At 41.7% G+C, this 23895-nt stretch overlaps 2 protein-coding genes across 10 annotated transcripts in view; one reads left to right on the plus strand and one right to left on the minus strand.

Moving 5' to 3' along the window:
- The first annotated feature begins 137 nt into the window (after positions 1–137).
- Positions 138–4977, plus strand: PDHB (pyruvate dehydrogenase E1 subunit beta). Its single transcript, XM_085072447.1, has 9 exons — positions 138–321; positions 487–594; positions 666–728; positions 813–848; positions 940–1225; positions 1929–2039; positions 2656–2747; positions 3049–3190; positions 3503–4977. The coding sequence occupies exons 1-9, from the start codon at positions 184–186 to the stop codon at positions 3646–3648; spliced, it is 1122 nt and encodes a 373-aa protein (XP_084928573.1). The 5' UTR covers positions 138–183; the 3' UTR covers positions 3649–4977.
- The window catches only part of PXK (PX domain containing serine/threonine kinase like), a 33494-nt gene continuing 14380 nt past the window's right edge, over positions 4782–23895 (minus strand). For 2 of the 9 annotated variants that reach the window (XM_085072438.1, XM_085072445.1), the window contains exons 5-18: positions 22669–22746; positions 22426–22499; positions 21504–21578; positions 20579–20683; positions 20319–20420; positions 19490–19651; positions 18100–18217; positions 17572–17650; positions 15392–15440; positions 14559–14636; positions 14062–14148; positions 13403–13472; positions 12456–12518; positions 4782–5835 (exon numbers count right to left, since the gene is read on the minus strand). In XM_085072438.1, coding sequence (XP_084928564.1) covers positions 5639–5835; positions 12456–12518; positions 13403–13472; positions 14062–14148; positions 14559–14636; positions 15392–15440; positions 17572–17650; positions 18100–18217; positions 19490–19651; positions 20319–20420; positions 20579–20683; positions 21504–21578; positions 22426–22499; positions 22669–22746 — 1337 coding nt within the window. In that variant the 3' untranslated portion in view covers positions 4782–5638. Of the gene's footprint in view, positions 5836–8759; positions 8842–9111; positions 9147–12455; positions 12519–13402; positions 13473–14061; positions 14149–14558; positions 14637–15391; positions 15441–17571; positions 17651–18099; positions 18218–19489; positions 19652–20318; positions 20421–20578; positions 20684–21503; positions 21579–22425; positions 22500–22668; positions 22747–23895 lie in introns of all 9 variants that reach the window. The other 7 variants (XR_014854708.1, XR_014854707.1, XM_085072444.1 and 4 more) reach the window with 7 other exon arrangements.

Raw genomic sequence — 23895 nt, forward strand, 5'->3', positions numbered from 1 at the left:
GCGGCGGGCAGGGCGTTGGGGCGCGCGCCACGCGCGGCCCCGCGAGGGTTCCCGCGCGGCCCCGGTGCCGGAAGTGGCGCGAAAAGGCCGCGCGCTTCCCACCGCCCCCCGCGCGCCGCGGGCGTTCTCGCGAGAGAGGGGAGGCGGGGCCGGGCGGCCGCAGGGCGAGAGGACACGGGCAAGATGGCGGCGGCTGCGGCGGCTCTGCGGCACCTGGCGCTGCGCGCCCGCCTCACCCCGCACGGCCGCAGCGCCGCAACGCCGCTCCAGCGCCTCCAGCAGCGCAGGGGCCTCCGCCTCTCCGCGCCCGCCGCCATACAGGTAGCGCTGAGGGCTGCCCCCGGAGAGGGGCTCGCTCCCCTCAGGGAAGGGTCCGGCGCGGGGCGGGCGGGCGGTGAGGTGACTTTGCCCTCAGGCTGAGGTCACTCCCGCCGTGTGGGGAGAGCGGTCGTGCCCCTGCCCAGCCCGCCTGCCGCTGTCTCGCAGGTGACGGTGCGGGACGCGCTGAACCAGGCGCTGGATGAGGAGCTGGAGCGGGACGAGCGCGTCTTCCTGCTGGGCGAGGAGGTGGCACAGTACGATGGCGCCTACAAGGTACGTGGGAGCCGTTGGAGGCCCAGGAAAGGGCCTTAGCCGCGCCCTGACTCCGTTCTCCTGGCCTGCAGATCTCCAGGGGGCTCTGGAAGAAGTACGGGGACAAAAGGATAATCGACACCCCGATATCCGAGGTGAGGCTGCCCTGTCGCCTACCCTTGTGATCCCTCCATCAGCTGCTCCCTGGTCCTTAATCCCTCGGTTTCCTTCTCTTTCAGATGGGCTTCGCAGGAATTGCTGTCGGTGCTGCTATGGTTTGTCCGTTTGCTTTGCTCTACTTCTGGTTTTAAAAATTGAACTGTTTTTCTGTAATAACGCATTAATGTATTTCAATACATTTAACAGGCAGGGTTGAGACCAGTGTGTGAATTCATGACATTCAACTTCTCCATGCAAGCGATCGATCAGGTTATCAACTCTGCTGCCAAAACCTGTTACATGTCTGCGGGAGCCATCCCTGTTCCCATCGTGTTCCGAGGTCCCAACGGAGCGTCAGCTGGAGTGGCTGCCCAGCACTCCCAGTGCTTTGCAGCCTGGTACGGGCACTGCCCCGGCCTCAAAGTCGTCAGTCCCTGGAGCTCAGAAGATGCCAAAGGGCTGCTGAAAGCATCGATCCGGGATGATAACCCAGGTGAGCACAGGCAGGCTGTGGCAATGCCTGGCACACTCCATCCTAAGCAATGTCCATTTTCCTCATGAAGATTGTTAAACGCTAAAAAGCACTCAAGGTTGCTTTACTGCACTTTCAGGGTAGTAAAAAACACAGAGGGATGTATGCTTTCCGTAACAGTCCCGTGCCATAACAGTAGACTGATTTCGTGCTGTTGCTGGGTACACAGCTTTAGTGGTAGTTTGGTACCAACCAGGGAACCTGGAAGCATTTATAAATGTGTCATAAAGGGGTTAAAAAGAATGAAGATGAGTTAAGAGGAGTTCCTGCATTTATAGTGCCTATGTAACTCATTTCTACAGATCATGAGATTCAAATTATAAATTCAGAATGTCATTAATTAAGAGGAGGGTAAACTTTGTCTTTATTTTTCACAAACAGTAATAAAAAATGAGACCCTTCTAAAACTAAAGATTGTGCTATCATATTCTAAAAGTAAAATACCTGACCTCATTTCAAAGTAGTGGTAGAGAATTTTTTTAATAATTTATTATTGAAGTAAAGACTTAGATTTACATTTTTATAAATTGCTTCTGCAAAAATAGTCCTCATTCCCGTGTTGCTTGGATGGGTTTAGTGTCTTGAGCTGCTGCAGGACTGTTGGTGGTCAGTGCAGGCCTGTGCCTGCAGATGTACACATTAATCCAAGTATGTTTCCTCCTAGTTGTGATGCTGGAAAACGAATTACTGTATGGTGTTCCATTTGAAATGTCTGAACAGGCACAGTCAAAGGAGTTTCTTATTCCCATTGGGAAAGCTAAAGTAGAAAGGCAAGGTAAGGTGACATTACATTTGTTTTCTTATTTATTGACATGCTTGGGGACTTGCCTTAACGTCTTAGCTATTCAGGGTATTGCTATCACAGGGCACAAAAACGTATTTCAAATGTCAGGTCTTTAAATATTCCTTTATCCAGTAGTATGGTTTTGTGTTCTGCTGCCCTTACATCACCTGATAATCCATATCTCAGATAAAACTATGCCCTTCCAAAGGATTTCATAAAGGATTTGTTCCATAGTACAGAGATTGGACTGGTGATGGCTGAAACAGTTTTTTCCTCACCTAAGTATGTAATTTTTGTCAAAAATCCAAAAAGAGGACACTGTAGTGTTTTAGCCCCCTTGTTCATCATTTATTGCTGAATTGCATGAATGTTTGTAAAGGATAGTCTGAAGACTATTTAAAAATATCTTCAGTTCCCTGGATTGAAGGGTAACGTTTGTGTCTTTTACCATAGTCCTTCCTCACTTCATACTGTGGCTGAGCTCAGTATTTTAGATAAACGTAAGGAACTTAAATTTGCAAGTGAATCCTAGTGCTACCTTGAAAGGAGGTCTAGAAAAAAGCTTTATATTTAAAGAGTTTTTTTCTAACACTTGTTTCTGTTGTAGGAACTCATGTTACATTAGTGGCACACTCAAGACCTGTTGGCCATTGCTTGGAAGCAGCTGCTGTACTTTCTAAAGAAGGTGTAGAGTGTGAGGTGAGTGGGGTTTGGGTTGCTTTTCTGTTCCCTTGAAGTGGGGGGGGTAAACCTTCTTGTTCAGGTTCTGCAACACTTCAGTGTATCAGCTACAAGTAAGTGGAAAGGCACTTGCTGTAAGTGCCTTAACAGCATGTGCCTTTCATGTTTCTGAGTTAGAGATTTTATTAAGTCTTGATTTCCAGCTGTTCTGACTTTATTAAGTCAGAACAGCTGGAAGTGCTGAAGGGCTCTGTACCCAAACAGTGGTGACTGACAGGCTCAGATCACCCCAAGGCTTACACCCTCCCTTCTCCCCCAGGTTATAAACCTGCGAACCATTCGACCGATAGATATCGAAACGGTGGAAGCCAGCGTGGTCAAGACAAATCACCTGGTGTCTGTAGAAGGAGGTTGGCCCCAGTTTGGAGTAGGAGCTGAAATCTGTGCCAGGATCATGGAAGGTACTGAGTTTCACAATACATTGATCTCATTCCACAGTACATTGATCTTGTTCTGTACTCTGAATCCTGATTATTCTTGATGAAGCCAGGCAAAGGCAGAGTTAGAGGTTGCATCAGAGGAGCTGGAGCTGTCTTGCTGTAGAGGTTTTCACAGGGTGGGTGCACAAACCCCAGAGTGCATGAACACAAACAACCCAGAACAGCAGTCTGGAGTACTAGAGCTACAGAACAAAATTGTTTAAATAGAGTAAGATTGAAAAATTTGAGACAAAACCATAGTACTTGGGAAGCTGACACCATCTTCTGTTTCAGGACCTGCCTTTAACTACTTGGATGCTCCAGCTGTGCGTGTCACCGGTGCCGATGTCCCCATGCCTTATGCAAAAATCTTAGAGGATAACTGCATACCTCAAGTGAAGGATATAATATTTGCAGTGAAAAAAACTTTGAATATATAAGTTGTAAATACACGTTTTAAAGTCCTGCTTTACAAAGCATCATTGGTGTTGGGCACGTTGTATGCATAATTTTTGTTGTATAAGCTCCATGAACTTTTGTACAGTGGGGAAAGTATAGCGATCTCTTAAAATACTTCTGTGGGTTACCCCCCCCAAGCCACACTTCATATATGCAGCAATGTGGTAATGCTTGTTTGTTCAACAGTACAGTTGGGTTAATGCTACTGCTTGTGGAGAAATCCTGTTCCAAATTCAGAGTGAGGAAAAAACCCTCCGTTTTTGCTTGGCTTGTAAGTCCCAGAGGAGCTTTGTTGAACGTGCTGTAGCAGTAATTGAGTGCAGAGCTGCAGAGAGCAAGAGCAGACCCTGAATGCTGTACGGGTGTAGGAGCCTGTGATTCCTAGGATTCCACAAAACAGGAATGATCAGGTGAAGCCCAGCCTGTCAGTGCAGCAGTTCAGTGCAGCTCTGAGCAGAGGCTGTGGCAGCCCATGGGCTGGGTTAAGAGGTGGTGGCTGTGTCTGGTATGAAGAGCAATCCGCACATGAAGAAAGGCTTCCGCACAAGAGCTGAAATAAAGATCCTGATCCTTCCCACTATGTGATGGAAACAGTACCTAATTTTTCTTTACTAGCTGCCACAGAACAGTGATAAAAAATATGTGCCCAGATGCTTTGCTTTTATTGTTCAATTTGTTTGTGGTTTCTTTTTTAATTCCTTGCCTGGGCTGACAATAGCACACTGCAACTATACTTCTTGCAGTGCAAAATGAATTACTTTATTCAGTTCTTCTGAGCTTGAATGTAAGCAGCAGGTGTGTGGATTGTGTGTGAAGAGCTGGGAAGCACAGTGACCTTTTGGAGATGCTGCATCTCAGGGAGCTCTGCCAGGCTTCCCTCAGCAGCTTCTGGTATAGAGGGAAAGCTGCCTTGAGGAGCCTGTGCAGCAGGGCCTGCTCTGCATATCAGGTGAACAGGGGCAGGGAGATACCTCTGAGCTTTGGTCCTATTTCTGAAGGGCCAGGAATACCTTCCAGGGTATTTCCTTTAGCAGAGGTGCTGCTCGATTCTTGAGAAGCTTGGCTTGGAGGTGCAGTCCCAGCTGAACATACCCACCACACGCTGCTGAAGGAATTCCATTAACATTTTAATAAAAATGACTGAATATCACAGGTTACATGAAACTTTGTACAGACATTCTCTGCATAGTAACAAACACTGATGTACTTGAATTTTAAAAAATGGATTATCTATAATCCTTTAAAGTGCAATTTGTTTAAGGTTTTAAATCAAAAAGGATCTTTCAATAAAGTTTAAACGGTAGAATTAACTTGAAGTAACTTTGCATTTAACTAAATCAACAATAACATCCCAGTGCCCTATTACCTCCCACTTCAACTGCTTCCTCCTCATTTAAAAACACTTTCCCCTTGAGTTGCAGGTAGGATGTCCATTTAAACAAGCTTAATGAGACAGCATTTTAACTCCACCAGCAAATATGATGGGAATAAGATTTAATTCTCCAGTTCCCTCACCTGTGCAGTATGCTTTAAGAGTTGGATTAAGTAAAACAAACTTGTTGACTTCATGCAGCAAGAATTAAGATGAGTTACAAGTGCATGAAAAGAGTTGAAAAACTGACCAAACTAAAACTAAGTTCCTGTAATTTGAAAATAAGGGTGGAATGGAGCAAGGCAAAAATGAATTAGTTCACCATCATCATGGTCATTCCTATTTTCAGATTTTTTGACTTCAGCTATGTAGAAGTTGCTGTACCCCTGAAACTGTAGCTAGAGAACACAGAAGAAGCAGCCAAGAGCAGAGTACTTATCCCAGCATGGCAAAGCAATTCAGGCAGGGCAGTGCTGCTACTCCAGGAAAGCTGAAACCGGGGAGAACGGAGCTGCAGCTCTGCTGGTGGGTCAGTTGCTGGTCAGGAGGGTCAGCACAGGAGGGGGAGAGGGAATTGAATCCTGGAGTGACCGGTGGCCTCAGCTGATCCGGGGAGCACTGTAGTCGCACGTCTGTGTTTTCTTCAGAGTTCCTTTCTGAAAGTTTTGAATGGAGCTGAGCAAGGCTCCTCGGCTTGCGCTGACATCGGGCCGCGGCGTCGGCACCTCTGTGCTCGGGGGAGGAGCTGCTGGTGGCAGGGGCGGCGGGGGCGGCGCTGGGGGTATGGACGATGCTCCTGTGGAGTTGGGGAGAGAAGATGGAGTTTGATTATGCCACGGATGTTCTGCCACAGAGGACTGAGGCTGCTTGGCTGGACTTGGTCAGTCCTGCACCAGTCATGTCATCCCTTGAATGCCAGTGGAGTGTGAAGAACAGAACAGATGGAAAATGCCAAAGTGATCAAATGCCTCTATCTGCAGGTGAGTCGTGTCATCTGAGACACCTCTGAAATGAAGCCTGAAGGGCTTCAGTACTGAGATGCAAAACATGATTCATATGTGATCTTGCACCAAGGAAAATAGAGATCACTTAACAGGACTTCCCAGCTTCAGCTTCTCCTGTTTGTCCCTGGTGAGGCAGTTTGCTCTTTGGGACACAAACAGTAACAAGGACTGGAAGCAAATTCTACTACTTGTTCGTACATAACTCACTTCACATTCTTATGAAGTACCACATCACTGTTGTATTTGTGATGACCATTTTGCTCGGTCAGATTATGCTTCATTTTTAAAGTACTAACTGCAGATAGAGTTTTCTGGAAGTGTTTACACTTCCACAGTCCTGTTTGACTTTCACCAAACATGTTGTAACAAATGGTTGTTTTGACAGACTGAACGAATCACAACACTGTCACACACACACCTCCCTCCTGCCTCTCCTGTTCCCACCAGCCAGCTTTGTCCTCTGTCCCTTGCTGTCTACACCAGCCACATCCACTTTGTGCTTCCCATCCTGCCTCAGCCTCCATATCCTGACTCCCTGGGAAGCCAGAGCCCACAGTGGAGCATGCAGCTGGTCCAGCAGCGAGGGCCTGCATGGAGGTGTTTCCTGGCAGTTCAGATCCAGGCACTCTGCCAAGCACCCTGATCTTGTGCAGCTCTGCTGCTGCACACTGCACCACCACTGCTACCCAAGTGAAATAATGATGGACCTATCTTGTCTCATATTCTGGAAGGAGTAGGGCCATAGTGATTAATATCTTGGAATTATTCAGCACTGTATTTCAACTCCATCATCTAGATCATGAGTTATTCCACAGGAAGACTAGAGAGACAAATGGCACCTATTAGCAGTTGCTTCCAGTAGCTCTAACCTACAGAGAGGAATATACTGGTAAGTGGCAAGAACTGTGATACTGGACAAGGTAAAACAACATTAAGGCAACCAAGTAGTTGTGGTTCCTGAAGTAGAACTGCTTGCTAGAAGTGAGCAAATACCAAGCAACTAAGCAACATCATGCCACTCAGACTCAAAAGGGATTTGATGAAGGATAAGGCTCAACTACAGCAAAAACAGCAGACAAAAGTTCTCTGTGCTCCATTTCTCTCTGAACTCCTCCCCAACAATTGTTTTCAGACTAACAAGTAACAGTAAAAACATAACTGCTGTTATTAAAACAAGCAGTTATACTAGATGAAAGATGTAATTTAAAACTCCCTCATTTTCTATTTGTACCAGTCTTTGAAGAGAGACTTTTCCCATATGGGAGCAAGCTCAAAATGCAGAGTATTCACACAAAGCAGCCAATTTTGCCAGTGTACATTAATATATGCTGTGATTGTATCACTTTCAGCTCATCAGGACAAATTCTCATTGGCATGAAAGCCTTCTGTGAAAACAAAGCATGGAAGTACATATTGAGCTCATCTTCACTTTCTTCTCTTCGAGAGGAAATACTCAAGTCCTAATAGAAATACCAGTGATCAACTGAAGCAATTTAACCTGCCAGTTGCATGTAGATAAATTGCTTTCTGAAGTAACCAAAACATTACACAATGGCAGCACAAACTGAAATAAATTGCACACTAGGGCCTTCCAACTTACCCAAATCTGCTTTTTACACTTGCCAAAGATGTATGTCAATTTACTATTAGAAATACTGAAAAAACATTCTGTGCATTAGAGTCCTGTTTCTCTTGTGGATGGACAGCCAGGAAAGGGAAACTTGGCACTTGGCTAAAGGAAGAACAAGACCAGGAACAGTCCAAGTAGCCATTTAGTGGTTAAAGTGGTCAGAGCAGGACACTCTAGGACTGGTGCACCAACCTGGCCCCAAACAGATCAGGCGAACTGCTGTAAAAGCACCAAGAGCAGCTAATCATAAAAGAAATGGCTTCAAAGAGATGGAAGAACTGCAGAGAACAAAGATTTTTGTCTGGAATGGCAAGGTGAGGCTGAAAGAGACAGTGCAAGTAGTTGTACAAGATGCAATAGAGAACAACCACAAAAGCAGTGGCCAGGGAATACAAACACAATGGTAAAACATTCAGTATAGGGAGGCACACGTTTGACACATGGGGAGCAAAAAAGGCACAAAATGCTTGGATCGCTGAATATTAGGCCAATATTCCCTGTCTTATCTTCAAATTTTGGTCTGGCTATTTTACAGGAGTAGAAAGGACAGGGAAGCAAGGGCAGAGATCACCTTTCTTCATGGAAAATTGTTAAATTCCTCAGGACCTATTATTGTGGAAATTGAGCTGCTGACATCATGTAGTTAAAACTTTTGGGAAACTGATAACAGAGAATGATACCCTTACACTTGAGCTCTGCCTTAAGACATAAATACCCACAGGGTTCAGAATGGTATCTGACTAGCTATGAGCATTACATATTGAACCTGTTAATGATTCAAAAATCTTCAAATCCATTCATTTCAGTTACACAATCAAAACCGGGCTGTCCTTCCCTTCTTCACACAAGTGGTGCAAAAGAAATCTTAGTTCACACACATCTATTCATATACAGTTACATCTCCAGATTAAATTGTTCTGCCCTACAGTGAAATATTTTCCTGCATTTGCTAGAAAAAAACATTTGAGACAAGGGCTCAGCTATCACTAGGCCCTTCCAATACATATGTTGGAAGATGTTGCCTGCAAACACACATTTTATTCATTCATGCAGTTGTAAGAATAAAACACTCAAACAAGAACTTACCAAGGATTTTTACAGGGACATTTTTGTTAAAAGAGTGTGTTAAAAGGAATAGGAAGTAAATCAGATGCTGTAAACTTGATGCCTGAATTGAAACAAAAACTTAATTATGAATTTAAAGTGACAGAAATTGTGCAAACAGCATTAAAAACTTAGCTGAGAATGGGATGCGAACAAAGAAAATAATTTTAGTGGTAGTTTTTAAAGATGCTGTATTTCATTAAAATAATCTGTAACAACGTTCAGATTTTTTTTCTTCTATTCCCTCCCAATACTAAGCAACTTCAAGATTTGCATCCAACTTTCCCATTCAGAAACAGAGCATCTTTAAAGAGATAAATCAGCATTAGCTTACTTTTCCGAAAATTCACGTTCAAAATGATGCATGCTCTATTGAAGACAGCAGAGAAAGAGAGAGGACACAAGTTAATCATCCAGTTCTCGTGTCAAAGTAAGAAAAACAGATACTGTTAGCTGAAAAGTTAGTACAAAAAGCAATACATTCTTACTCACTGACAAATATGAGGACAGTGGATTGACTGTTTCATATTACATTTACAATACTTTGTCCAATTCTGAACAATGAACCACAATTTTTCATGCTCTAAGCATTATTATACTTGATCAACAAATACAACACACATGCTTTCAGTTGCACATGCCATAATTCAAGATTTACAGGATTAAAGTGCATTTAGAGAGATTTAATAAGAAATCTGCAGGAAGATTAGCCACAGAAGATGAGATCCATTCAGTTCAAGAAACACTTCCTGCTGCATTAACACCTGTATTCACACTTATGGGTCAGAGACACTCAGGAAAAGCACTTCCTAAAGCATTCCAACTGTTTCACAGAAAGGTGAGGGCCAGGAAAGATGCACCATATGGGTGCCAATGAAACATATGTCATACTGAAGGATTCAGAACAACTGGCACAGAAGAAGATCGTTAAGTACAACTCTTTCACTATTCCTGCTGAAAAGCCCAGAGAAGCAAAAGTGACACCCTCCAAATTTTTCTCTGTTGATAGAGGTCTTGCTGTATTTTATGGGCTTATTTGATTTAGAAAATACTCACTGAAATTTTAAATAACCCGTACCACAGTGTTCTGCATCCCTTCTGATCCTAGCCACTGCTCACAGCCACAAAGAAAATAAACAGATTTTCATGGAAGCAAAGAATTGTGGAGGAAAAAAAGAACCACAGCTTCACGGAGGAATGTCAGAAACACAGGATGTTACATTAGAAACACTTGCATGATCTAACAATGTATTTCAAATATGTTATTTAGCCAAGTACCTGCAACACCACCAGCCCAAAACATTCTCACCAGTGAGAACAGCCCATGAGAGCCAATGTTTCCAGAAGGCACCTTTCCCCTCAGAGCAGGCCATGCTCTCAGTCCTAGCTGCAGCTGCCATCAGACACTGGAAGCCAGCCATCATTTTATTCCTTAAGCCTGTTTTCCATGGACTTTCCCAAGCACTCTGCTGCAAGCCAAGCCTCACAAGGCCTTTGTTCATAGAAAAAGCACCTCTCAACATGTGAGAAAGCCACTGAACAAGGTTCCTTCCTCAGGGCTTGTCAGCCTGGAGCCCATTCCCCTTTGGTCAGTGTCTCTGACTCTTCACACACATACACTCTGTATCTGACTAGTTACAGGCCAAGATGAGAGCAAGAGCTTCTCTTGGGGATACTTTTCCACATCAGCCTTAATTTTGCCATGGTATTGTATCAGCAGAATGCTTTAAGATGCCCCAGGTCCAACACAACCACAACCAAGCCAGACAGACTGAAAGCCTCAATGCCTTTTTGAAAATCATCTCACCACACTGACACCCACGAGCAATTTTGGTTTAGAGGTAAATATCCCTAGTAAGTACAAGGAAACCAGAAGAGAGAAATGCAAGCTACAGATGCATCACTCATCACAAATAAAGTCCTACCATGGGGCCAGTGTGTCTTTCCTCTAGGCAGTAACAGCATATTTTCTTAGAACAGCTAAAACTACAACATTGTTGGTGAAGAAAACCAGCAAACTAGTTTTCTCTTAGAACTAATACCTGAAGTTTCTTCTATGAATTCTACTCACAAAAGCATTCCTGAAAATGTGACACTTGGCTTTACACCTCATGGACAGCATCCAAGCCATCGGCTCACTAACACACTTCCCAATGTGAGGACAGGTAGGACCACAAGCACCACGTCAGACAGTGCTGATCATCACAAGTCATCAGGAGCACACTGGCAGCAAGATGACCAACAAACACACTGTGACAATATGGTTTGAACTGAGACAAGTTTTGAGCACAAACCTGAGCTATTTTGATTCACATCTGCACGTAAACCTGCATCCCATGCTTAAAATTTGAGAAAGCTTTCAACCAAGTTCCAACAGGTCCAAGTCAAAGCATAACTAAAAGGTAGTTTTATTGGAAAGAAAAATGCTTTCTAAGCATCTGTCCATTTTGGAGGCACATGTCAGCTACTTCCTTATTAAAGCTCACAGAACTGGCAACAAACCCTCCAGCTCACAGTCAGTGCATCCAGAGAACAGCACTCTTACTGTGCAACACAATAACAGTCATTATCTTGCTTAGGCTAACTGGGAGAAGTTAGTTCCTACAATACACACTTCTCATGCCCTCAGCTTGAAGGAGAAATTACTAATTTGAATTTCAGCATGACTGATTTGAATTACATCACACAGACTGCAGCGTCCTTTGAAAGACTATCCATAGCAAACACAAATTTGATTGCATTGCTTTGGTTAATGAGTTGTGCCATGTAGAAAGTTCCTGGGACTAGAAATCCTACAGCAAGAGTCATCATTAAAAACTGCAATGCCATGGGCTGATTCTCCCCTAGAAATGCATTCTGTTAACATCTTTTGTTATCAATATTTGCTAGTGCTCCTCTTCCAGCCTTTCAGCCTGATGCACATCCACTACTGCTCAATACTCAGATTTGTAATTAAACTTCCTGAGTATTTCTATTGCCCACTCAAGCAGATCCTTCACCACTTCCCACCTCTCTCCTAAACACTAGCAAAACTCTCTGCACAGCCACCCAGCAAACTGAAAAATAGAACCGGCCAAAAATAATGAAGATGTTATTTTTAACCCAAATCAGTCTTGTTTCTAGACTTGTTTCTACCAACTCTACTGGGTTATCAATGGGCTGTAGCAGAAATGGGGAGATTATGAAGCTTAAGACACAGAATTTGTCACACCCAAAATTCCTGAAAATACATCACAGCAGTACAGGAATAAAGAGACAATACAAAGAAACAAGGGATGAACAATTAGTTCATCGAAACAAGCAGTATTTCAGAGTCAACAGACCATTAACACCAGAGAAAACGCATAGTGCAACATGAAGACCAAGAAATTCCTGGAAAGTAGAGATGTGGAGTAATACAGACTTCAAAGGAAGTACATACACCCTGGGTAAATCATATCATGTATATCTCAAAAAAGGTTATTGAATGAAAAAGAAAACTATAAAAAGGTTCTCTATGACCCTCAAAAGAGAGCACATGCCCACACTCAGGCTCCCACAAGGTAACTGTCATCTCCGTGTTCCATCCTTGAAAACCATGATCTCTTAATCATCCTTGGGAATAACACCTGCCACTGTGGGGTAGAATAAAAAAAAATATATAAAAAAGACAAACACTGAAATGATTCTTGAACTTACCTGCTGTGGAGGGCGGAGTGGGAGATGATGGAGACGTTAAAGGGGAACTTGCCCCAGAGCCTGCTAAATAAAACAACAGTCAAGTAACTACAGCTGTGACATTGCAGTTCAACACAGCCCAACAAGACAGATTGCTGGAAACAGGCCAGCTTTATTGACTGAAGATCCAATCCTGCTTCCACTGACATCTTGGGAAAGATTCCCATTCACAGCAGCAGTGGCTTTGCAGTACAGAATATCAGAGAAGCTCCAAACACATGGGAAGTGCACTCAATATTCCTCAATGGGAAACATTTCTGTTGCTTGGGCTGTTGGATTTCAGCATCCAAATTCTGTTCTTAAGAGTTGTGCCACTGCAAGGAGGCACCTCATCTCTCCAAAGAGATGGTTTCCAGTCAGTTGCTGTATTCCACAACAAGCTGCTTTTGGACATATTCTAGCAAAGCAAACCAGCTCTGTTAATCTGTGCCATAGTACCAACCATGCCTTTTAACTAAATGAAGACCAGTCAAATGCTCTGTTGGCACTGAAGCAGCAATTAAACAGATAATTTTCTCATCCATCTTAACACCTTACTATGTAACACAAATCACCACAGAGAGTGTCCCTGAAGACTGCATTATTTAATGGCCCAAGTAATGGATGTTGCTGTTATTCAACTCAAATATCAAACAGAATGAAGAGACTGATATTTTTTTTTGAGAAATGGGGCACCAAAGAGAGAAGATATTACTTTAAATTAGGCAGCTGAAAATATATCATAGACAATACCTTTAAGCCCTCAATTAATCTATTATTAAATACCCAAAGCAGTAGTATCAGGCTTTGGTAGTCCAATATTAATACATAAAGTGATGGTAATCCTGTATTTTTTCAGACAGAAAAAGACAGGAACAACAAAAAATTGGCATAGCTGTGTAGAAGCAAATTCCTCTCTCTGTAGTTACCTGAGTTATTTGAGTTGCTGTATTTGGCTGAGTGTTCTTCCCCACTCTCATTGGCAGAGCGTTTTGACTTCTTTAAAAGGGAGCAGAGAAAATAGAAGATGAGAATGAATAATCACTTCCTATGACAAGGACTGAACTGACACACAGATTTGTAACAGCCATCCACTGTATCACACAAGGCTTTTTAATGCTCAGCATCCCTCTCCCCATACCCAGCACACGCTGGTCACAAGAGCAGCATGGCTGTTCTGTGCTCAAATAGCTCCAGGCAGGCACCATCTGAACACCCTCTGACACCCCAGAAGGGAAGAGCAATGCAGACAGTGCTGCAGGAGCAGAGTCAAACAGGCTCCAACACCTTGCCAGGGAGCAGGACAGAGCAGAGCAGCTCACCTGTGTGTGAGCTGTGAACCAACACTGCTTTCATACAGCAGCCTCAAACAGGTTACACCAATATGCAAGTCAGCTACCACTGCAGCTTTTTAAACTTTTTAGTAAATCCATTCCTTAGCTAAAGAAGTGAAAACAATCAGGAAGTAGTGCAGAAAAACACAGAAAAGAACAGAGCCATGTACCTATGACTAAATCTGTGCATGGCAAACATTACAAAAAGATACACATCTTTTTCTGTGTGAGAAACCTATTTAAAGATTGCTTACTTTCCGTGCCAAGATCTTCCTTTTCTTTTTTTCTTCTTCAGAGCCATGATGAGATTGAGCTCTTGTCAGCCTTCTGTGCTGGTGAATCTTCAAAATTAAGGAAAAAATAGAAAAAGACCATATTAAGATCTTAAATGTTTGAAAACATGTTTGGGCTACAATGAAACATGGTAGTAATTTTGCATGTTTGGATTTCTTTTTTCATTTTTAGTTTTTATCTTTACTGCTCCTAGTAGAGGATGGAGACTCATACTGCAGTTAAAAGAATCTTTAACTTGGGAGCCACTGCCTGTGAAGCTGCACCACTTAAAATAGTGAAATGCCATACAGTCAACAGCTGTTCTACAACTCCTCATACTACATTCTTGGGAAAGCAAATCTGTTGGTGAAAGCCTTTATTACTTAAAATCACTTTTGAGTAAAAACTCACTTTCTGCTTGTAAAAGTGATAAGAGGAAATGAAATGTCTGTAGGAAATAAAGAAATGCAGACATTACCAATTTCTGTTCTTCTGTTAATCGCTTTTCTATGCATTCCTTGGAGATTTTCAGTGCCTCTTTTAGCTTAGTAGGAATCTAACACAGAATGGGGAACAAAATCATAGCATAAAATGTGATAAAGGAAAACACAACTTCACTGCTCAAAACTCACCACTCATCTGATCACACTGTTCATCTAAAACCCCAAGATGTGACACTATTCCTTTAGTGAACCAGAAAAGGAGACTCCAGATGCATGTTTTTCTACTCCAAATCTAGCTACAGATCAGCAGGGACACAGAAACATCAAACCCTGGAAAGGATACTCTAAAGGCAGGGACAGGTAACTACTCTGAGACTCCAGTCACATCCCCAAATTGCCATCAGGCTGACAACACAAGACACAGGGCACATGTTCTCCAGGAGAAGTGCCCTGAGGCAGCTCCCCTGTGGGACCAGATGTGGTTCCTGAAATGCCCAGTGTGGAGCTGGCAGCAAGGTGTTGATGGTCTCACGCAGCAAAACCATCTTCCCCAGGTCTTTGCAATGTGTTTCCTCTCACTGCAAGGGACCCACACAACTCACAGCCTCTGCTCAGACAGAGCATCACCCCCAGTTACACAAATGGACTCCAGCAGCTACTCTTGAACACTCCCAGGTCACATTGTGGCCCCTGCTAAGGGCTGACACAATGTTCTCAGGTACAATTTGGCAAAAGAATCCAAACACAGATGGCAGTAGCCATAGGGGCAAATAAAGGCAGGTCTCCTCTACCCCCTCTGTCAATTAATGTGTAGCTACCCACATCCTAGCACTTCCACAAACATCAGCAAACCAGTGTTCAACTCTACCTTAAACTGTGGTTTCTCAGAGTTTGTTAGCAGGACGTCACTGAATAATCTGTGAGTGGATATTAAAAAAAAAGGAAAAAAGAGGAATATTATTCCCAAGAGACAGGCAGAACCTGAGCAAGAACATTATCGGGACTGTTCTTAACCCCCCCTTTCTCCTTTTGCTTCTCTGTCCTCAACCCTTGGCCACAGGTTTCTATATCCTGCTTTTTATTTCCTAAGCACTGCTGTAAAATTAGCAGCATCCAACCCACAGAATGTAGCCACTACTTATGGCAGAGAAAGTTAGTTGGTGTGAGATATTTTGCAAGTTGATAGAACAAGTACAATTATCAAAGGCAGGGATGGGTTCCCGCCAAAAAAGAATATTTTTCCTTAAAAGTATATGGATTCTTTAATTACAAAAACTTTCCAGGGACTTTGTTTTAAATTTCACTTAAACAAAATCATTGCTTTTGTTAAAAAGCATTCTCTTAGCACAACTATTGTTTAGAATTAACAAGGAACATGTGAAAGATCAAGCGAACTTAACATTTTAAATATCTGCATTCTTGCCTGTCCTCTAGAAACAGCAACTAAAGCAAATATTGTCATATTTTTGCTCTCCCCTCTGTGGTACCAGCAGAAACAGCAAAAATGATTAATCCTTTTCCATGCAAAACAACGACACTAGAGGGCAATGGTAGTCTGAAAATAAACTGGTCAGTCCATTTCGAGATACTTTGTCCTGGAGAACATACTAGAAAATTGTCACAGGGAGACCTCAATCCTGGCTCCAAGATAAATATTACTGAGATCTTTTGCTGCTGTTCACTGTGAAACATTATCACAAGCTTATACTATAAAAAACAAATTCATGTCTAGAATCAAGTTAATTAAGGAGAGTATCCAATGAAAAATTCAGAAACAAAGCAAATTTTAAAATACTTCCAAAAACCCATGAAAGTTCATCCTTGTTTACAGGACTTTCTGACCCTTTCAGATTGTATGTTCTTATGGTTATAATAAATAGACATCTAAATTATATTAATGGCTTTAAATTACATTAATTGCACTGCATATCTATGTAGAACACTTTTGTAAAGAGTATTGGTATGAAGAGAATGAGTTAGCTTACATATCAAATGCAGCTGGGCATAGATTGTTTATTCAACATCTTTAAAGACCTCTATATTTCTGTATTCACAGCATTTTCCTATAGTATTTCCTCACTGCTTACATTATTCTCTCTACCTCCCACCTCCTTTAAAAGCAGAGGAGGGGAGGAAAAGAAGGAATTGAAGGGTGCAGTGACTCTTCCCAGCCAGGAAATCTGAACCTCAGAGCAGGCCCTAAATGCACTGCAATCTGTGCTGTGAGGTCAGACCCAGATTTAGGTATGGACAATCTGCCATTTAGGAGGTCCCAACTACAGCATCTCACAATAAGAAATAATAAAAGAACCTCTCTCACCAGAACTGTGGTTCCATGCTCAGCCTGCTGGTGACATGTCCCAGCATGGGGGACAGCAATTTCCCTGGAATGCTGTGTCCTAACTGCAGGCAGGGTGGCACTGCAGACAGGTGTGGTCCCCACTCAGTGACACACCAGTGCTCCCTTTCTTCACCCTGGCCTTGCCCATGGCTGCCCTCAGCCCTTCACTGCATACTGGGAGGCCAGCCTGTCAGGAAATTTATTCTGTCTGTGTTTCAGAGAATCCCTAAGCCTGCCCTGCAAGGAACCAGAGAGAACTTCCTCACTACTTTTCATACCCAGAGCAGATCTAAATGTCACTGCTGAGCAAAGAAAGAGATCTATTTCACCAGTCCTAAGTAAACTGATAGCAAAATCTACTGAAGTAGGTCTGAAAGAGACATGCAAAACTACTTCTTTTCTAAATCCTTTAAATCAATCTGTACATGATCTTAATCATACTTGCATTACTTTAATGGCTGGATTAATTTAAATCACGCTAAATAAAGTGCATACATAACAACTCCAACAGACCATGAGACTAAGAAATGTTAAATGCATATAATAAAAAAGGATGGGTTCTATAAATCCTATCAACCTTCATTTGGGACACATCCCTGAGAACGAGGAGCAATCCTTTCTTAAGAGGAACAAGAGCAGAAAGTTTCTTCCTCCTAAAATAATTAAAAACACTGCCAGGAGTATAAAACAAGTCAAACAGGACTTACGGCATCTGTAAGAGCCGTGAGACAGTTGGCATCCCATTCTTCAGAGCCTCACAAGTCAGAATGGACTCCAACACTGACACTACCAAAGAAAGAATACTAATGAACACATTTTTGCACAGCAGGATAGCAAATTATTTAGAATGAACGTCTGGCACTGCTGTGTGATGCTCCCTTAAGTATTGCATCAACCAAGCAGTGATGAAGCTCTGTGCCATGTGGTTTTTATTATAGCATTACTATTACACATAGAAGCTTTTCAAGAATGTTAGACATGAGGCAAGGGAATCCAGGCATCTCATTACTTGCTAAACACAGCTTTATCACTCAGTTAAAAAAAAAAAAAAAGTTTTATTCTTACACTACATACATTTCATGAAGAACACATTTCCCATTTGACCAAATTACTAATTCTTTCCGGTCACAGGATGCAAAGATCTCAGGCTGCTATTTCACAGCACTTCAGCTCAGGTAAAGTCTAAAAGCATACCCAGGCAGGCGTGACTGAGATGTTCTGCACTGCATACTAACCAACAAACACTGATGGAGCAGGGGGGAAGCTCTCCACAGGAATCGTGTCTGGGGGTCTTCCGTAGGTCATTTCATACAGTAAGTGTCCAAAGCAATGAACATCAACACCCTCTAAAGTCTGTGGGGGAACAAAAATATAAAACCACAACTTGTTAGTTCTTCACAACTGGTTAACCCAGTGATCTTGCACATGAAGATAGAAAAGAGGAACCGTTTAGGCAGTTTCTAACCACAACCATTTCCCTGCATAACTGTAGCTCAGATGAAATCTTCATGTAACAAGCTAAAGCAGCTCCTGTTGTCTTCTGTAAGTGATGGTACAAATGGGAGAGCAGCGTGGTCAAGTTCTGTAAAAATGTGTGAAATAGTAAACTCTTCACACAGCAGTTTAGAGATCCACACATCAACAGAAATCCCAACCAAGCACATTTTCCTAGCTAAGTCAAACAGCAAAGAATGAGATTCGTAATATGACCAGCTGTCACTTTACAGGGAAGTAGATAAAAACACAGAAAAAATGCATACCAAACAGACCTAGGGCAGCCTCTTTTGCTCCTCCTTAGGTTTGTGCAAGCTGTACATACATGCTAAGCTCCCAGACAGCATATTTCCAAGATTTCTGAATCATGTTTAAACAGAAAAGGCTTCTCTTACTGGAAGAGGCTTTGATGGCACTAACAGATTTGGACTAACCATGAACTTTTGATCGTTTCTTTGACAACACAGTAGAACTTGTTTAGCAAGGTCAGCAAGCAGCTATCTCGTGATGCTGCATGGAATTTATTTCAATGAGAGCCTAAAGGCAGGGCAAGATGTTGCTGCAACAGGGCAAATTTGTTTTCATCTTTTTTGCAGTAAGATAAATATTTTGCTTTGCAGTCACCAGACACCCCTCAAACAAATAAAAAAAATCACCTTTGAATAGCTAGAGATCTGCAAGCATCTGATCAATTTTCACAGTATCCACCAAAGACAAGGCTGCTCCCAGCTAAGCTCAAGCAATTAGTTGTGCTCGCTGTACAGACATACAAGTGAAAAAGTGTGGCAGACAATGTGCACATTCCTATGAAATACAGACCAGGGTGGAAAGAGATCTTAAAACAACTGCACTTTACCTCTATTTGTGCTGGCACTGTTGTCACAAAAACCCTCAGCTGCACTACCCCTCTACCTGCTTACCTTTGGCCTCAGCCTCACTCCAATGTGCTGCAACAGAACTGCTGTGCAGCCAGACAGTGATTTAGAGGAAGCAGAAAAGAGATTTGATGGAGAAAAGCTCACATTAAGAAAAGGGTTGTGAGAGATGTTTTTTCATTCTAGTCAGCTCTCCACAAAGGTTGGGAATAAAGAGATGTGTAAGAGTCAGATGAATTCCTTGTCTGAATCTTACATTAATTTTCCGAAATTGTGAAAAGTATGATCGATAAAATGATGGAAGTCCCAACAAGGAATTTTCTAGATCCAGTAACTTGCAGGTATCCCCATCCAACATCACATTGGCAGAGTGAAGATGGCCATAAGGAAATCCTTTCTCGTGCAAGAACTTTAATACCTGAAAAAAATCCAGTAGAGAAGCACTGTCACAAAATGCTCTGATGATCTCAAAATGGTAAGATCATCAGCTTAAATGCTTCAATGCTAAAGCAGACACTTAATAAATGAGGCTCCCATTTGGAATGTTCACTCAACTTGATCTTCTATCTACATCCTCTTTGGCTGACTATTCATTCCCATTTCACTGGTAACACTTCTCACAAAACAAACACTTGATGCTGATCCTCAAAACAGGCTTATGGACACCTCCAAAAGAGATCTGGAAACTAAAATTTAATATTCTACATTTGAGGAAAAAAACCAGAATTAAAACACAGTAATGACTATGAATTTACAGCACATGTTCTGCAGGCTATGAGTTGCTTCTTTCTCTTTTTACACAAGGAACCTTTCCCTACAGAACAGACTATATTATCACCTCTCTCCCATTTAAGCTCCACACACCTCTCCCATTTAAAACTGCATTTTCTCTTTTTTGGGTCATAAATGGTCTCACACATATATATCTAAATTCAACTCAGCAGCTTATATCAATTTACATATAGCTTTGAAGTCTGCTGCTGAAATAAAGCTTGTGTGCTCAAAAGTTTGTCTACTTTTTGCAATTAAACCAGTTTGCCTCCAAAAAAAAGAAAAAAGCTGGTAAATAATGAAAAAAAAAGTACCTCCAATATTTGCCTTCCATATGTTTTTATTTGCTGAAGTTCAAGACCTTGAATTTTTTTAGGATTGCAATACTTCTTCAGGAATGGGTCTTTTGGCTTTGCCTTTAAAAGAAACACACGTATCAAGTATCACGTCCAGAAAAGTCAGTATTTGTCTTAGTTCACTTAGCAATTGATGGCAAACACTTTCATAAAACACATCTATGGTCATTCCAGCAAACATTCTGCCATTCAAGCTGGGGGTAAGGGGAAAATCTTACCTTATAAATAAGGTCCTTTAGTGTCCCTTTTTCACTGAACGGTCTAATAACCAGCGCTGATGATTCATTGGCAGTGGCAAAAGTGATTTTGTAAATATAAGGATGCTACCAAAAGAAGAAACTGTAGGTAAATTTTAGATGACAAATTTTTTTAATTCATTTGTGCTCAATTCACAAGTAAGAAAAGTACAGCCTGAATTGCATATTTAAAGTAGTAAATTGGATTCTGTCAGTGACATTGAATAACTCAAGTTATTCAGTCTTAGCCTGGAGTAAATGCAAAGAAAACTTCACAAAGACATAATTCAATTAACACATAAATTAAAACCAAAAAATTTCCATTTCAGCCACTCCCTCATAGGCTTAACATCCCTAAAGAGAGACTCCTTTTGGGGTCAAATGCCAGTTTTTTAGGCAGAGACGCCTACTGGATTTATAACATCGTATTTCACAGCAGCTTAAATTGTACAGCCTCCATTGCAACTATACTAAGATACTCTTGCCTTAAGTCCAAAGAACTGAAAAAATAATGATACTCATTCCACTGCCCCATCTACTGCTGCCTGAGAATATCCCAGCTCATAGGTTAGCAATTACACCTAAACAGCACTATCCTAACAGCCTAAAGGTGTTGAGGAGATGAAATAAAAGCTCATGATCTCACAGTACTGCATAAGAAGAAAAGAAATCAAATTAACCACAACACTGAATCTCCTGTAATAATCCTGCAGGATTATTATTTGTGCTGAGAACATGTTACCTCATATTATATGGGAACTGTAATTAAAAGGTTTGCAAACCTTTAAATGGAAGCTACTCTAAAATTACAAACTAAGTCAACTAGGCTACATGGGCTTTGCCAAGATCAGTCCCTGACACACACTTTTGTGCTGGCACAATTTAAAAATCTTCAGTTAATACTCACAGAACAGGAAGAAAGAAGTTTCACAGCATACTGTAAGTCTCTGTCAGACAAGTATTTATCAGGGCCAAGATCAGCCTGGAAATAAACAGGAAAAGAATGGCATCATAATACATGTTGCATTCCATACAGAAATGTGATCTATGTTCTATCCTGGCAAATTAGGACAGATGTTTGAGGGCATATTTTGAAGAGCAAGCAAGGAAATTACACATAAAGAATGAAACCTGAAGAGGCTGAATAAGGCCATGGTTTTACAATACAAACAGTCTGACCATAAATAAGTATTACTGCCTCTTTCCTCCCCTGGATCTGACATGCATTACTACCACTGAATGAACTTTGCCAACCCCAAACTGGGGGACTGTGTACACTGGGAACTGATAAGGCACCTTCTTCCTCTGCAGCAAGAAAAACTTCCCTCCTCCCACAGGCTTTAGTGACCTCCACTCTCCAGTGAAGTCTCACAAACAGCTGTGCTCATACAATTAACAGGGCAACACATTTCAGCACAGGAGCAAAAGCAATTGTTGTTAAAGGAGTAATTCACGTCCCTCTCACCTATTAGTTTGTCAGTACAACTAAAGATCCGAGCAGGAAAACCCATGACTTTAAAAAGGATCATCTCATTATTTTCAGTGAGCAAATTTGTATTATGGTCAACAGCCACATCATTACAACTAAAGAATCCTGAGGTGCAGGTTTTAGGAGCAAATGACCAGGCACAGAAACTTGCAAACTGGATTTGGCACCAGAGGAAAAAAACACAAGAAGTTCCCACACCACACATCTACCTAAGGGCTTCCAAAGCTCTCTCGAAGCCTGAGCTCTTCAATCTCTCTCCCTATCACTCACACATGGTAGTCAAAATCAAACTCAGGGTGAAATTGAGAAAGATTTAAGTATGAAATGAAAGCATAGATACCCAGCTTAACACTAGTCGTTCCTTTGGTTGATTCTTAATTTTCATTAAGAAATATTTCTTACGTATTCGCCAACCTACAAAGAAAGTAAAGAAAAAAGTCAGCAGCAGCTTTAATTAAACACTGCTAAATCACACAGCTTACAGGCAGGACAAGGTCTGTAGGCAAAGACAGTATTGGAATCTGAGGACAACTCATATAGTTGGGAAAAAAATCAGGTTTTCATGCACACATGCCCTTCTTACCTATATCTTTTAATGGTTCTACTACTTCCCACTTTGGCTCTGATCGGAAGAACATTGACACATGCTGTAAGGCAATTTCTGGAGAGAAAAAAGGAGACAAAGAGGGGGAAAAAGAAGAAAAAATTAAAATGTTTTTAAGACACTATATAATGTAATTATCCACATATAAAGCAAGGTTCAATGCCAGAAGAAATTCAGACTAAAAGTCAGCAAAATCACTTCAAAAGGAAATGAGATAAAAACACAGTTTAGAGAGCATTTGCATTTTTAACCTGATAACTCAAATCCAGAGAGAAAACAGAGAAAGCACTGCTTGGAAAATTTAGCTTACCAATCTCCATTCCATCTGTACTGGATCTACATTTCCAATTCTAAATCAGAGCTCAGATTTCCCACACTAGGTGTACACAACATTAGAACATCAAATGTTTCTGCTATACCTGAAAATGTCCTTTTATCTCTTTAATGTGCATCTGTGTTGCTATTACTATGTGTAGTTTATATCAACTAATTTGTTCTGTTTCGCTATGTGTTATTATGCCCTTTTCTATGCCCTATTATGCCAGCTATCATGAGCCTTCATACATTTTGGGGGCCCAGGGGGAGGATACCCATCTGGTTGGTGAATTCTCCCACAGCTGAGAACACAACTGGCTTATTCATGAAGTGACTTGAGGGGAAATCTCAATGAGAAGTGGGGGGGAGAAAGGGAATCATGCCAACAAGGAATTTTCTCTAATATGGCTTATCTTGGCATGGAACCACAGCTGATCTCTCTGCATTGTATCTTCTTTCTTTAGAAATATGCTACAAAAAAAAGTATAATGAATATCATCTCACTGCTTCAGTATTTAAGAAATGGCAAATGGATGTCTCCACAGACCATAGGCAATGACATGTGTATCACCATCTTCCCAGCAACTTGCAGGAAAATCAATCTTGATGAAAGTGGTCAGAATTAACACAGAAGTCAAAACATCTCCTTGAGAATTTATATTGTTTGCTCAGCATTAGCCAGACAAACTGCATCCTTAAAGAGTTACTAGTAATTTACAACTCCTGCACAGCTTATCAGAAATATCCAGGAAATGTTCTTTGTACTTTGAAGCTGAAGATGCAAGAATGTTACGTAAAGGGAGAGAAAAAAAGACAAGTGAAAAGGAAGCAGTGAGTTCCTGCTTCAGTAGGCTCTGCTTTTAAGAAAACAAGCTTTGCATTTTGCAAAGA

The sequence above is a fragment of the Lichenostomus cassidix genome, chromosome 12 (genome assembly GCF_008360975.1).
Source record: "Lichenostomus cassidix isolate B80296 chromosome 12, HeHo_3.0, whole genome shotgun sequence".
Lineage (NCBI taxonomy): Eukaryota > Metazoa > Chordata > Aves > Passeriformes > Meliphagidae > Lichenostomus > Lichenostomus cassidix.

Excerpts from the sequence above, each read along its gene's own strand:
- PDHB (XM_085072447.1), top strand. The coding sequence starts at position 184 with ATGGCGGCGGCTGCGGCGGCTCTGCGGCACCTGGCGCTGCGCGCCCGC. Across the intron at positions 1,226-1,928 it reads GATCCGGGATGATAACCCAG|TTGTGATGCTGGAAAACGAA; the intron begins GTGAGCACAGGC and ends GTTTCCTCCTAG. Across the intron at positions 2,040-2,655 it reads AGCTAAAGTAGAAAGGCAAG|GAACTCATGTTACATTAGTG; the intron begins GTAAGGTGACAT and ends TTTCTGTTGTAG.